We start from the raw sequence: 15,760 nt of genomic DNA, 5'->3' as shown, positions 1-15,760 counted from the left end.
AAAGAGAATGAAAGAAAAACAATGGGAGCTGATGAGCCCCGGGCTCAGCCCCACTACTCTGCCAACATCTCGAAATAAAGTACTGATTGGAAAGCAGTACCCTGGCTTACATTTGTCTTTTAAGTTCAGGACACCAAAGACAATTATAGCACACAATGTCTTCCCAATTAAAATCAGGGAGCAGAGTTACCCAAAGACTGTGAATGGATTTGGTGTCTATATGTTCATGTGGCATAGGGAGTGCTAGTACAGGAGGTCATTGGGGAAAGTAACATCAAATATAAGGGTGTCAATGGACATATTCCACTTGAGTTCTAATTGTTGCCAATACCCTTCTAAAGACTTTACTTGAAAGACTAGGAAGAAATTATAGCAAATTAGGAATATAGCATGTCAGTGTAGAAATGTGCGGAGTTGTCAATTAATAGTTTGTGAATGTCGGTGTATCAGATAGTAAATTATAGATTCCGTCAGGGACTGCTGTCTTGGAAACAGACATGACTTATTACTGCAGGAAGGGAAAATGCATACGTGTGCACACATAAATACTTTTTGCCTCTTGGAAGGCAAAATCAGTTAATGAATGACGTAATTTGAAAGGACTCCTGCTGCTGGAACCAAGTATTTCCTGGGACCATTTGGGACCTGATATGACACTAGATACTTGTTCATTAAATCATTACTGCCATCTTATAGGTGATCATGAATGGATCTCGAGTAGCAAGGAGTGCTAAAGAATGCTCAACAGGGAAAAACAATAGAACAGTAATTATGCACTTCTGCCTGCTTTATAATTGACTCTTTTGATGTGGTGCAAAGATTGTTTCATTGATACTTTTTCACATTTCTCACTTACAAAATGTCAATTTGAGAAAATAAGTTCAAGTTTTAGGGATAAATTTGAAATACCCGAGAGAAGAAAGTTACAATTCTTGAGTTTATGGCATTTTTCAGCTTTGCAGCACAATGGTTGATGTATTCAATTTGTACATCAGATGTAGTGTCTTGGTAGAAAAATCTAGTGCATAAAATATTGCTCCCCTGCTGGATCCTATTCATTACTGAAAAGTTAACTCCAATTCTTATTTTTATTTCCAGCTGTTCCTCGTACTAGTGCCACCCAGTGCAGCTCTGTTCCTGAGCCCAGATATGGCCGAAGAATAGGTTCAGAGTTTTCTGCAGGTTCTATTGTTCGTTTTGAATGCAATGCTGGATATCACCTCCAAGGCTCAAAGGCTATTCGATGTCAGGCTGTGCCTAATGGGTTGGCACAGTGGAATGATACAATACCAAGCTGTGTAGGTAAGTGCAGATGGAATTGTCCCGTTTAATGATTCTGGAAGTTCACAAGTGTGTTAAGACTTATGAGTATTTTTCAGCAGGGTGGTGATATGTGTAAATCTATTGACCACATTTGCGGCTTCCAGCTTAATATTGTGTGCTGCTCCACTGCACGCAGTCTGCTTTAGCTTTTAGACCATTTACTGAAAGGTTCGGTTTATGGAAATGCCTCAATTGGAAAATCCAGGTAGTTTTCACCCTTTGACATCACGAAATGTATTTATTTAAAATAGATTCACTCAGCAATAGACTTTTTAACTTACAAATAATTTTACATTGGTCTGTGAAAAGGGCAGAATCCCAGAAAGAAGTTATCTCTGACTCACACCCTGTTGCACTCCTGGGAATTTCAGGGTACAATACAGTTATTGAAGGAATCATCTTCATTCATTGGTCGGCAGTGGGAGAAAAGAGAAAGATATACAGTGAGCAAGAAGTAAAATTTGGAAGAGGTGAGGGAAAGTTTGGTCCAAAAACTAGTTAAAAGAGGCAAAGATAAGTGGAGCAATGATAGAAAATTTGGGAGGGAATTTTCAAGAGTGTGGTACAATAGCTGAAAGTTTTGACATATATGAATGGAGTGTGGGGCAGCAGAAAAACAGCTAAAGTTTGAACAAGTTTGAAGTTACTCAAGGTGGTTTGACAAGGAGACCATTGAAGAAATTGTGACTGTTAATGATACGAATGTGCATGAAAATCTTGTGGCAAAAGGGCGAAGGAAGAGGATATTCTAAAAGCAGAAGAAGTATGTGCCATTATCGATGAATAATGTAGAGTGTGCAGCTTAACTCTTGGTTCAATACGATGCTAGATTTTGCACAAAGGGTATGACATTAATTGAGGTGGAGTGGTTCATATGATTGGTGCTACAGAATTTGACACTCCAGACATTTGGCCCTCTTTGTCTTCTTTGTTTAAATTGTTCTGATCATTTGAAGTTTAGGACTTTTGAGTTTGTTCTGATGAGTGTAAGGCAAAAAGCTTCTGTGATATGACTTTGCACCAACTTGTTAAAAAGTAAAGCATTCCTAAAATGTTTACATGAGACCTTTTTTAATAAGTACATTTCGAACCCAACAAAATATGTCAGATAGAGTGTTATTTCAGTGAAAGAACATGAATTTGGTGATAAACATAATTAGTTTTATGGCTGTAGTGGAAAGGAGTAATGTGGTCAATAATGAAATAGCAAATGAGAAGCAAAACAATATCAGTGATATGGATTGTAGAAATCGACAGGAAAGCGAGGTTGGTGAGGTCAACAGAAAATGAGCAAAGACAAGCTTTCAAGTTGGAGCAAAAAACTAAATATAAGGAGAAAAGTAAAAATCATGAAATAAAACCAAAAATGTGGTTTATGACAAATGTTAAGTCCAAAACATAGTTGAAAACCTTAAATAAAATGTCTTATAAATTTACAAGCAGTAGAGGATTATCGTTGTAGTGCTAGGGCTGGTGATGGACAAAGAAGGAAATTTTCTCTTGCATGTAAACAACATGACTGTGATATTAACCAAAAAAATTGCATCAGGTCTCATTAAAAAAAGGATGAAACTAATATTACAGTAGAGGTTCGAGAGAGTAGAAATTATTCAAAAGTAATGCATAAAAGAAGCAAGAGACGTGTGTGACGGAAGCAGGCTCAGAATTGCAGAAAGAAAGCAGGAGAACAGCACAAGGCAAAGTGCTCATTCAGAGAATGGGCGCAGATACAATGGTCCAAAGGGCATCTCTCACCTTCTGCAATGTCACAGTTCTGTGACATTGAATGGTTTGAAAATAGTAAATGATCAACAGCTTTGCACCACTCAAAGTTAATATGATACCTGCTCCAGAGGGGGCACACCTTAACTTGCTAATGGAAGCTTGGGTAGAAAGAACAGATACCCTAACAGAAATCTGTTGATCCTTCTTAGAAATAGAAAGCTGCCAAAAGTCTATGAGACTATAAAGCTAATAGTTAAGAAAAAAGACATGAACCTGTCCAGTTACCAGTTGAATATCTGTAATGGGGAAACTAATAGAGACCAGTCCTTAGGACAAAATGAATGCTACTTTAATAATTATGGGTTAATGAGGGATGTCCAGCATATATTTGTTAAAGGCTGACGAGCCTGAGTGAGTTTTTTTTGATGAAATAACAAGGAAGGTTGATGAAGATAATGCTGTAGATCTTTTAAAAAATGTACTTGATAAAGTGCTACATTGCTGAGTTGTTCAGCATGAGAAGCACACAAGATTAAAGTGACAGTGATAACATTAGCTAAGGCTCATGGTGCAAATAAAAATCATATTGAACAGAGAGAAATATCGAGAGGTGTTCCCCAGCAGCAAAAAACCAGATTGGACAGAGAGGAATATCTATGTTTCGTTATGCCCGAAACGTCGATTCTCTGTTCCTTTGATGCTGCCTGACCTGCTGCGCTTTTCCAGCAACACATTTTTAAGCTCTGATCTCCAGCATCTGCAGTCCTCACTTTCTCCTATACAAGATTAGTGTTGGGGTGAGGCTGGTGGAAGGGATTATGACAGATAAACAGTGCAGGAAGAAGTTGCATGTGTTCGTGAGAATAGCAGAGCGTGAGCTTTGGTCAGAGATGGGGACAGTAGGTGAGGTAGACTGAGTGTGAGGCAACAGAGAGTCAAGTATGAGACTTATCCTGGTGAAGCAGAAAGGTCCTTGACCTTCTTGGGGTAGAGCTAGCTGTTTTCCCACACCCTGGAGATGACACTGACCCAGGTGGTAACCTCCTCTGTCAGTCTTCTGGGAAGCTGACTTCTCTCCTTTGCAAGACCCCATCCATTTGGACTTCCAAGTTCTTGTTAGAGAATCACAGTGCTATCTTCCCCTTCTTTGCCATGTTCCCCTGCTGTCCTTCAAAGAGCAGGGCAATTCCAGAATGCCAGTGATTGTCCAAGTGCACAGCAGCTTTATAAAGATGGTATGGATGCAATGGATGCTGGTCTTTAGCTGGCTACCTGCTGAATGGTGAGTTGTTCCAGGAGCAATGTGTGGTAAGGTAATGTAGAACTTGAATGCAAAGGAGGTGATTAGGGCAGGATAGGTATTTAATGTGGCACATTTATAAGGTACAGCGATAAAACTCTTAATTTCTCCTGGCAAAAAAACCTCCAGAAATTTCATTGCAAGCAAAAATTGTAAGATTCATCCTGTTGTATGTAGAGGCCATTGTGTAATTGAGGTTCAGGGAAAATGTGGGAGCACAATCCCACAGACAAGACTTTTAAAGAGATGACAGAGGTAGGACAGACTGAATGCCCTCTTCTATGTCTCGAGATTCTGTGATGCATTTTACCTCTTTCCTTTATTTTTCTTTGATCTTCCTTACTCTCTCCATTTTCCTCACATTTGTTTTGCAATATGGCCGTATTCTTCTCAGACCTATACTTCCTTATCTTTCTGCTCATTTGTTTGTGTTTATCATGAGCATGCCTCTCCAACTCTCTCCTCCTTTGTCACCATTTTCAATTCTGTTGCTCACCATGTAAGTTTGATTTGATGTCATAGGCCTTCCATTCTTGGTTTTTCTGACTTTTTTCTGTCGGAGCGCCTTTACCTCATTCCCACTGTTCTCACAGTTCTTTGTCATGGTAGGTCCTGAGACCTCTCTTGCTCTTCTGTATCATCTTGTTTCTCTCGTAAGAAAGAAAGAAATTGTTTTCATATACCTTACTTGCAATGGACCTAGGTATTTTTTTTCATGAAATCACTGTTGTAATGTGAGGAAAAGGATCAACTAATTTTATATATATTCTTGAAATAGCAGAGAGATGAATGGCTAAATAATCTATGATGTTGAAGATGGTTGAGGTGACTTCCTTGAATAGTGTCATAGAGTCATAGTCATAGAGACGTACAGCACGACTACAGACCCTTCAGTCCAACTCGTCCATGCCGACCAGATATCCCAATTCAAACTAGTCCTACCTGCCAACACCCAGCCCATATCCCTGCAAATGCTTCCTATTCATATTCCCATCCAAATGCCTTTTAAATGTTGCAATTGTACTAGCCTCCACCAATTCCTCTAGCAGCCCAGTCCACACACGTACCACCTTTTGTATGAAAAAGTTGCCCCTTTGGTCTCTTTTATACCTTTCCCCTCTCACCCTAAACCTATGCCCTCTCGTCTGGACTCCCCCACCCCAGGGAAAATACCTTGTCTATTTATCCTATCCATGCCCCTCATGATTTTATAAACCTCTAAAAAGTCACCCTTCAGCCTCTGATGCTCCAGGGAAAACAGCCCCAGCCTATTAAGCCTCTCCCTATAGCTCAAATCCTCCAATCCTGGCAATATCTTTGTAAATCTGTTCTGAAACCTTTCAAGTTTCGCAACATTGTTCCAACAGGAAGGAGACCAGAATTGCATGCAGTATTCCAAAAATGGCCTAACCAATGTCCTGTACAGCAGCAACATGGCCTCCAAACTCCTGTACTCAATACTCTGACCAATAAACAAAAGCACAACAAATGCCTTCTTCACCATCCTATCTACCTGTGACTCTACTTTCAAGGAGCTATGAACCTGCACTCCAAGGTCTCTCTTTCTGCAATACCTCTAGGACCTTACCATGAAGTGTATAAGTCCTGCTCTGATTTGCTTTCCCAAAATGCAGCATCTCACATTTATCTAAATTAAACTCCATCTGCCACTCCTCAGCCCATTGGCTCATCCGATCAAGATCCTGTTGTAATCTGATGTGACCTTCTTCGCTGTCCACTACACCTTCAATTTTGGTGTCATCTGCAAACTTATTAACTATGCCTCTTATGCTCACACCCAAATCATTTATATAAATGACAAAAAGTAGTTGTGTTGTGCAATCCTTTGCATTGATTGAAGAGGGCGGAAGGATCTCAATTTAACTTTTTGTCATCTTTTGTCAACATACATTTCCTCAGCACTGCATTGATGAAATGTCAGATTCAAGTGTATTTTTAATCCTTTGGAGAAATGCTTGAACCCATAGTCTTCTTGGTGAGAGTCCATCATGCGGGCATTGAACAAAGTTTCCCCCAAGAGTGTAACTAACTGTCGTTTTGTGTAACTAACATCCAGGTTTTTTTTTTAACAGTGGAAAATGGACAAGTTGTGCACAAAAGGCCGAGCTAAAAAGTTAATAAAGAGACATTGCGTTCCCAGCTGCTCCAAAGTCACTGAAGTTGAAATCAGCACGAGATGTAGCGGGTTGTTAAGCCATCTATCCAGTCCTCTTTGAAAGTTGCATTATCATTTTGAGTGTTAGGTTGCTCAAGCTGTCATTTCCAGAGATTGGACATTACAAAAAGTATTGATTGTTTTGGTTTTTGACAAGAATGATTTTTTATTGCTCTGTGCCTCGGTGACATTCATCTCTTATTAACGTCATAATGAAAGCACACAACTGCTGGAGCTAGCAGGACCCTCAGGAAAGCTCTTCATGCTATTATGCCCACGAACATCTATTCTCCAGCTGCATGTCTTTGCTTTCCAAATCCTAATCTACTTTTAAACTGTGACTCGTAGCAAAAATGGGAAGTATGGTGAATTAATTACGTCTGCACATTCTAATCCAATTATTTCCCAGCCATTACCCTTTCTTCAAGTACAGACTGCACTTGTTCCCAATTGCCCACGCGCATTGCCAGGAGATAAAAGACAGTAGTATTATATGCCTTTTTTAATATAGAGAAGATTCTAGATTCTATGGGTAAAATGCTGTAATATCCTGTAATATATAATATTGCGGCAATAAACTTAATGGTGCGATTTCAGTATTAAATCACAAATTCATTATACTTAATGCTTAATATTTTGAATGCAGTTGTATAAAAACTAAGATAAGAGATTGTATTTAACCGCAGCATAGCATTTTACATGCCATTTTCTAAACCAATTTCTGCACCCTCGAACTCCCAAACATTTTGTCTCCTTAGATGCTCAAAGTGCAAGCTGGTCATGGAACAGCAAGAAAAACTTGATATTTGCATCTTGGGTGAACAGGACAATAAAAGGTAGCCAATGAAGTCTAAGGATTAGGAAATTAACAGCAAAACAACTGAGATGGGGAGTAAATTAAAGAGGTTGATTACAATGTCTAATCTGGTGCAGAAAGAGAAATAAAAGAGAAATACACATTATTTCAAGAAAGAGAGAGAGAAAAGGATAGGAAGGAAAAATAAGCAAAATAATTCAAGTTCAAGTTTGATATTTTTAAAATCTCCCTGAAAAGTTGAAACATGAAAGAATGACACTTGTATTGTTTAATTTTCAGTGTCAGCAAGATTGCTTGGAAGTAATGGACTATTACAATTATTAAAAGGATTCTTGCAAGCATAATTGCTATCCCGCAGCCTCTGATGTGGGTTTAGCTTGTGTATGTACCTCATCAGTTCAGCAAATTTACAACATTCTATGCATGTCAATGTTTGAGGCTGACAGGAGGAAAAAAAGCACACTTTGTGAGGTTAATAATGGCTCAGCACAGGTTAGACAGCATTATTTCTGGGTTCTTAATAGCCTGAAGTCACTCTGCTACTTTTGCCTAAATAATGGTGAAAGGCATTAATTTTACTCTCATTTTGGTGTAGGCTATGGCCCAGTGTTTCTGCTGCACCACATGTGACATAATTGTATGAACAGAAAACAGTAACTTGCTTTATGAAGTCCATTCTATCCAGCTGCACATACTGAAATAAAGAATGTGTCTATAAGGAGCAGATAGGCGAAAGTGAGGACTGCAGATGCTGGAGATTAGAGTCAAGATTAGAGTGGTTCTGGAAATGCATAGCAGGTCAGGCAGCATCTGAGGAGCAGAAAAATCAACGTTTTGGGCAGGAGCCCTTCATCAGGAACTCGGGCTCCTGTCCAAAACGTCAGTTTTTCTGCTCCTCTGATGCTGCCTGACCTGCTGTGCATTTCCAGCACCACTCTAATCTTAACTATAAGGAGCAAATGTTAGACGACAAGAGAGCACATTTTACTCAGGTAGAATACGAGAAATGACTGCTATTACTGATGTAGTCATCCAGTACTGTGTCTGTTGAGCTTGAGCAGAGAGCATAACATTAGTGAGCTGATAATGGAGCAAGTTGGGAACACAGCAATCACAAATCTTTTAAACTGAAGGAAATACAAATGACAGAATGCAATTTGTCCTGATTCTGTAACCCTTAACGTTCAGTACAATGCAAGTGCTTCTGCTGTAACCGCAACCAAAATTATTTTTCTTAAGCTGCCCAAAATAGATGCTGTACTCCAGATAGTTTCTGATCATGGTCCTGTACAATTGAAGCATAATTTCCTTTACATTGTATTCCAGTTCAGATGGGAAAAGGACCAAATTTCCTTGTTTGTTTTTTTTTGCAGTTGGTTACTGCAGTTTCTTTCAGTGATTTACAATTAAGGGTATTGAAATTACATGCTCCTGTACAATTTCTTATCTTACCAAGTGTAAACTATTTCAAATTGTCTTTCTCAGATCTAAAGTGGTTGGCCTTTCATTTTGCCCAAATTGAATTCCAGGTGCCATATTTTTGTTCACTTACCTATCGTATCACAAACAACCCTTATGGAAACTGGACAAATTTAATCTCATAATTAAATGGTAACATGCATTTTTCCTGGTTTTGAAATAAAATCAATTGCCACAAATCTACTTGCCTTTCTGATTTAAGATGTGTTTTAAAACAAACAAACATTCAACTGCTTGGAACTATAACCAAGACAAGGCAAACTATTTAATAATGTGAAACAACCTTGAGGTGTAGGCAAGCAAGTAAATAAATCACTCCAGGGGTAATGGTGAATGTTGTAGAGAGAGATCTCCCACAAATCGCACCCATCGAAAACGATTATTGGTTGAGAAAGGAATGAATAAATGCAAAACATTCCTGCCCAGTACAATCTTTTGAATGATACGCCACAACAAATATTTCAAGGGAAGTTCTGAGAACTTTTTAGAGGTGTCTGAAAGGGATACTATGTCTTCATTGGACTCTCTCCCATTCAAAATAAGAAAGGCTGGCCTGATTTACACAGAAACAATCACTGAGAAGAAGCACAAAGAAACCAGCTAACTAAGCCACAGAGAGCTAATGCATTTAAAAATAATTGCAAGTACTATTGACTAGAGAAACTAGATAATCAGGCTAAAACCAAAGTGCACTCAACAGTATTTAAATTTATCACTTTCTATGTGAAACGATCTCCTTTTAATTTTGTACCTCAATATGAGTGTGTGGGGCCCAGCTCATTGCACAAAATGCCATATGCTTAATGTTGCTTCTTTATTATTTCTCTCCAATTTATCAGGTAATAATTATTAATTGAATAGTGGTGTAGCTTTAGGCTAAGAAGACTGTAGGCCTTTGTTCTCATCAGCCATTTCATTTCTCCATTCCAGGCCATAATTGAATATAAACTTGAATACTTGTTGGTAGTTGAATTGCAGAATATAGGAACAATTATCATGTTGAATAGTATTGGAAGGTAACGCTTTGGATGCTTTGTGCTTTAAATAAAATAAATACATAAATAGCATTCAGACAAACCCAGGGATAAAGAAGTGAAAAACAGTCAGAGCTGAAAACTTGAATCAAAATTGAAAAATCTGCAAATATAAATGAACTCAGTCAATACCTGGAAAAGAGAGATGCAAGATATGTGTCTGTAAATGGTTTGATTTTTGTTGGCTGATTGTTTCTGGTTTTCCAGTATCACCTTCTCAGGGATTTTTGTTTTTGATTCATTCACTCCAGAATTGACAAGGCCAGTGTCAATTGTCCATTCCTAATGCCCCGGCAATATTTGTTTTCCCCCCTCCAAGGAGTTGCAGCTTTAAAACATATATTGAAAAAAAGACAAGGACAGGAACAGATATACATGTCCTATGCATAGTAAAATGGCTCCTGTGCTACAGAGCCATTTTGTGAGATGCAGTGGGTCTGAACTCAGTCGGATTAAGATCAATTTGAGTTTTGTTGAATTACAGTGGGAGGTTAGCTGGACAATCATTGTACTCTTCAACTTGTGACTGGTTAGAGACCATTTCAATTTTGCCCAATTGGATGGCTAAATTTTATCTCGCCTCTTCCTTTTCTATTTCTGTACTTTTGTGGTTTCTCATTTAAAAAGTGATGAAAAGCAATTCTCCTCTATCTTCTCGAGCTACAGTTAGTGAATAGGATACATGTGTAATCCATCAGACTAAACTGAACCTGAGCATGATCTGTATTGATGCCTCTGAAATGAAGTCTCTGTACTTTGAGCCAAACTGTGCCATATTCAAATGAAAAAGTGATACAAGAAGTATGAATAACCTGGGGTGCGTCAACAACGGGACATCGGAAAAAGATAATCTTCAGCCAAAACTCTTCCCAAGGACAATTGAAGCGTTCGTTTAAAATCCCCTTTTGCAGACAGGTCAAAAGTATTATTGGTGTGAATGCCTTCCATTGCCTTATTTATAGACCCTGCACTTTAGGTGCTTGGTTTGATGGCCACATGAGTCAGTGGATGTCTTTCTCCACCATGATTCTGGAAATGGAAAGTCTCTGCCCACCTTTTCAAGCTGGTTAAAACCAGCAAAACATCAATTGATCAGAAGCTTCTTCACAGATCCTTTTCTCTTTCAGTACCTTGTCACGGAAATCTGACAGAACGTAGAGGCACCATCCTCTCACCGGGTTACCCAGAGCCGTATGGCAACAGCTTGAATTGTGTATGGAAAATCACAGTAACCGAGGGAGCAGGCATACAGGCAAGTCATTTGCACGCCGAACGGACGTCATTTACCTTAAGTTCGCATGACCCACCAGCAGTTGACAATACATTCAGAAAACCTGGTAGATACCATTTCTTTGTTCTTGTTCTCCTTATATCTTGATTTGTTTTTGAATTAGAAATGTTAATTGCATGTCAAATCCAAATCATATAGAAGCAACACTTTGTAAAATTATTATGGGGAAAGTGTCATTGTTGAGCAATTGTTTTCGTTATTCATCAGATATCTGTGGCAACACTGACTCGCGTCAGTGAATGAAGGTTGGTTAAACATGGAGGGAAATGCATCTCTAAAAATTTAGTCAGTTTGTAACTAAACATTAAGGCTCACAAATAAGCAAGTTCTATAAATTGTCACAAATCAAGTTTTGATTTGCAATATTTCAGAGTTTTATAGTTTGTGATTCAAATTTAACTGTAATGAATTAATGAAGCAGTGCAGAACTCTGAACTTTACTGTAACTGAATCCCAATTTTGTTGAATAGATTCAAGTGATAACCTTTGCCACTGAGCATAACTGGGATTCCTTAGAAATATACGATGGTGGAGATGCAACTGCGCCAAGACTTGGGAGCTTCTCAGGTAAGAAATTCATACCCAATGTCATACACCCTTTCATAAATCAAAAAGAAAAAACAATGCTAGAGTTTTACTAATACTTTCTATAGTGCAAATGCCACAGGAACATTTTGTGAAACATTGGTGAAAATCTTTTCCTGATACTTAGACCTACTCAGTTGTTCATTTAAGTCTGTATGAGCAAATTACCTCATAAAAATGAATTCACCTTCATTATGTCAGATAAGCTAAATGAGGAGAGTCTTAGTTATAGAATCATTGAATCATACAGCATGGAAACCTACCATTTGGTCCAACTCATCTGTGCTGACCAAGTTTCCAAAACTAAATTAGTCCCATCTGTCTGTATTTGACCCATATCCTTCCAAACCCTTTCTATTCATGTACCTATCCAAATGTCTCTTAACTGTTGTTACTGTACGGACATCCACCACTTACTCTGGCAGTTCATTCAACATTTGAACCAACCTCTCCATGAGAAAGTTGTCCCTGGGGTCCCTATTAAATCTTCCTCCTCTAACCATAAAATTATGCCCTCTAGTTTAAAACTCTCCAATCTGAGGGGAAAGATCTTTGCTATTCACCTTATCTATGCCCCTCATGATTTTATAAACCTGTATAAGATCACCCCTCAACCTCTTGCACTCAAATGGAAAAGGTCCCAGCTCATCCAGCCTGTCTTTATAACTCAAAGTCTCCAATCCTGGTAACATCCTTGTAAATCTTTTCTGCACCCTCTCCAATTTAATAATATCCTTCCTATAGCAGGGTGACCAGAACTGAATAGTACTCTAAAAGTAGCCTCACCAACATCCTGCATAACCTCAACATGACATCCCAATCAATGCCCAACATTTTTGTGGATGTCACCATCTTCTTTCTGACAAATAAGACCATAAACAATAGGAACAGTTGTAAGCCATTCGGCCCCTCAAGGCTGCTCCCCATTTAATAGGATCATGGTTGATCCAACGTTCCTCATATCCACTTTTCCTGCTTTTACCCTGTAATTTTTATTTCTCCGACTGATCAAGAGTCTATCTCGGCCTTAAATATCCACAAGGACTCTGTCCCCATAGTTCTCTGTGGCAAAGAGTTTCAAACAAAGAAGAAATTCTTCTTTATTTCAGTCTTAAATTTGTGCCCTTTCATGCTGAGACCATGTCCAGTGGTCTGAGACTCTTCCTTGAAGGGGAACATCCTCTCAGCATTTACCCTGACATGCCCCTTAAAAATCCTATATGTTTCAATGAGACCATCTCTCATTTGTTCAAATTCCAGGAAGTAGAGTTCCAACCTATTTAAAGTTTGCTCATGAGACAATCCCTCCATATTAGGAGGGATCATCCGAAGGAACCTCCTCCGAGTGCCTCAGATGAAGTTGTGTCTTGTTTTTAAGTGAGGAAACCAAAGCTGCCCACAGTACACCAGATGTGGTTTCACCAGCACCTTGCCCATTTGCAGTAAGGTGTCCCCTGTAAACTCTATAATTTTGGCCAGATCTGTAACTTTGCATTGCCTGTTTCTTCATAAATTGTAAAGGAAGTGATCATTTAAGGTGCTCAGAACAGATAAACCTTACATATGCAAACTGCTGATGAAATATGTATTTTGTTGCTTGTCACAGTCTAGGTTAGGGGACGGTACAGTGATGAAGGGCACAGTGCGAGGTAAAAGGGGAAAGCAGAGTCTTTAATCTCAAGTCGGTCCACCTCAACCTATGCATAGCAGAGTTTTTAAATACGGATAGCATTTCCCATTCATCTACCTTTGTTGCGAACCCAGAGTACCAGGATAGCCAGCATGATCCAACAAATTCAACAATAGTGAAAGTCATGTTGTAGTGAATGTCAAATAGAGGGCTGAGATGCAATGTTTTCTCTACCTATTCCTTAGCCTGGTAAAATATAATAGTCTCTGCAGTTCTGTTACTAATATAGATAACTTGGCTATTGAACAGAGATAAGGAAGGAATATGAGCAATCAAGTAACTCACAATAGTTGTGAATTAGGAATCCAGCTATTGTAACTGGAAGAGTCAAATTTAGGTATTGTTTTTGTGATATAGTTAGATTGAAAGAATGATTTTCATTTCAGGTACCACGGTCCCTGCATTGTTGAACAGCACCTCCAATCAGCTCTACCTGCATTTTCATTCTGACATCAGTGTGGCAGCAGCTGGCTATCACTTGGAGTATAAAAGTAAGCACACATAGCATTTGTGCTGACAGGTACCAGCAGTAGAACTGAGCTTGTAGTAAATCCAGTCTTGAATTATGTGATTTATAAAGGCATTATCACACATTTTAAACCGGTTACATTTTAATTATGTACATACTGTGGTATAGTTTGAATTCTCTTACCAATGTTAAATATTTCTTATGCCTTTGATTTTCTTTTCGTATTGTGAATGCCAGTGCACTTTTGCAAAACAGTTATTGCAGGACATTGTAGCACAATGGGGGTTAATTCTTACTCATACTTGCCAAGACCACAGTTTGAACCAATCTCTGGTTGCTGAAGACCTTTTCTGACTGTCAACGCACAACATGATCTGACATTTTTAAAACACAGTTCCTAATAAGAATGAGTTCTCAGCAACATGCAGTCAAAGATTGCAGTTTTAAGCTTAAGAAGTGGTGAGCACAAAGGAAATTCAAACTCACAGTTCTGAGATAAGGAGTAAGCAGCAATAGCGCTATTCTAACAGCTGACCTCAGATGTACATGTGGCCTGGGCACAATGCTGGGATGCAGACTGAAACTTCATAGACATGTCATTGCTGAGCCTCCAGCCAGAGGAGTAGATCGAGGGAATTTGCATGGGTCATGCCAGTGCGGGAGTTACAACAGATATATGCTCCATACACCCTCTGCAAATCCCAGAAGGATGATAGAACTGGGGTTTGCGGGATGGATTGCAATATCAACAGTTTCATAGTTCTCACAACGAACACCCAGATAACTAGATATTGGAAAGATAACAGCATCCAGACCCACACTGGGCTGCAGTGCAGCCCACCAGGCAGTGCAAACTGAATGATAATCAGGAATCTTCCACCATTTAAGAAAAAGCTGAAAACTGATGACATGGAATCATTTGCAACAATCGTTTTCAGGAAGAGTTCTCAGCAGCTCTAGACTCTGTTTGCAAATGCTACATTTTCTGAATAGATGGTCTCCTCAATACAGGGCAAAGCATACCTTTTGGCAGCACTGACATCCATAAACATGCTGCACAGAAAATCTGAAAAGCTAATCAAGATCTGTCCAATTTTTGCAATCAACTGCATTAATCTGAGACATCTAAAAATGAACAATGTCCTTGAGTACAATCTGCTTATTTGGTCTGATAGCTTCTTGCCATTGAGTTTTGCAGCTATTAAACCAGCTGACATTGAGTCAAGTTATTCATACCAACTTGTGTCCCATCAGTACAGAATTTGGTTTCATTCGAATAAATCCGTTCCAATGACAGCAGCTAAGTATGTAATAACAACCAAAAAATGGTGCTGTTTTTATTCTTCGATTAAATGCTGCATGGAATTCATAATTTTGAAATAGCAATTATAGGTTTAAATCATAAATCAAATTGTACCACGTTTATCCTCCAATTGTGACTATGTTTTATGCATCTCTCTTCATTGACTACTGAATATTTAAAATGTGTTATCCTTTTTATTGGAGGCGAGAGTAGTTTGTGCAATATTTTAAAAGCCACAAATATCTGACAGTGAGGGATGCACTTTCCCTTAAAGCTTACACATAATTTCATGTAATAACTACCAAGTTATATTGAAGTTGCTATGTATGAATAATCTTCTTCATTCACGGAATATGTGTATCACTGGCACATGTGTAGCACTGGCAATAATTGCTATGCCAGCAACGATTGCCCTTTCCTAATTACACTTGAGAAAGTGGTAGTGAGTGCTTCCTTGAACCACAAGTCCATGTGGTTGCAGATGATGGTGTTCTCATGCAGCTGCTATCCTTGTCCTTCTGGATGCTAGAGGTCACAGATTCTGACATTGCTTTTGAAGAAGGCTTGG

At 38.8% G+C, this 15,760-nt stretch overlaps 1 protein-coding gene across 3 annotated transcripts in view; it reads left to right on the top strand.

Annotated features, from left to right (window-relative positions):
- Positions 1 to 15,760, top strand: part of LOC140464913 (CUB and sushi domain-containing protein 1-like) — a 2,358,623-nt gene that overhangs the window by 2,029,221 nt on the left and 313,642 nt on the right. For all 3 annotated transcript variants that reach the window (XM_072560545.1, XM_072560536.1, XM_072560527.1), the window contains exons 34-37: positions 1,099 to 1,302; positions 10,982 to 11,106; positions 11,616 to 11,712; positions 13,807 to 13,911. In XM_072560545.1, the coding sequence (XP_072416646.1) occupies positions 1,099 to 1,302; positions 10,982 to 11,106; positions 11,616 to 11,712; positions 13,807 to 13,911 (531 nt within the window). The remainder of the gene's footprint in view (positions 1 to 1,098; positions 1,303 to 10,981; positions 11,107 to 11,615; positions 11,713 to 13,806; positions 13,912 to 15,760) is intronic.

Source organism: Chiloscyllium punctatum, chromosome 3, assembly GCF_047496795.1.
Source record: "Chiloscyllium punctatum isolate Juve2018m chromosome 3, sChiPun1.3, whole genome shotgun sequence".
Lineage (NCBI taxonomy): Eukaryota > Metazoa > Chordata > Chondrichthyes > Orectolobiformes > Hemiscylliidae > Chiloscyllium > Chiloscyllium punctatum.
This window is presented reverse-complemented; position numbering and strand designations above follow the sequence as displayed.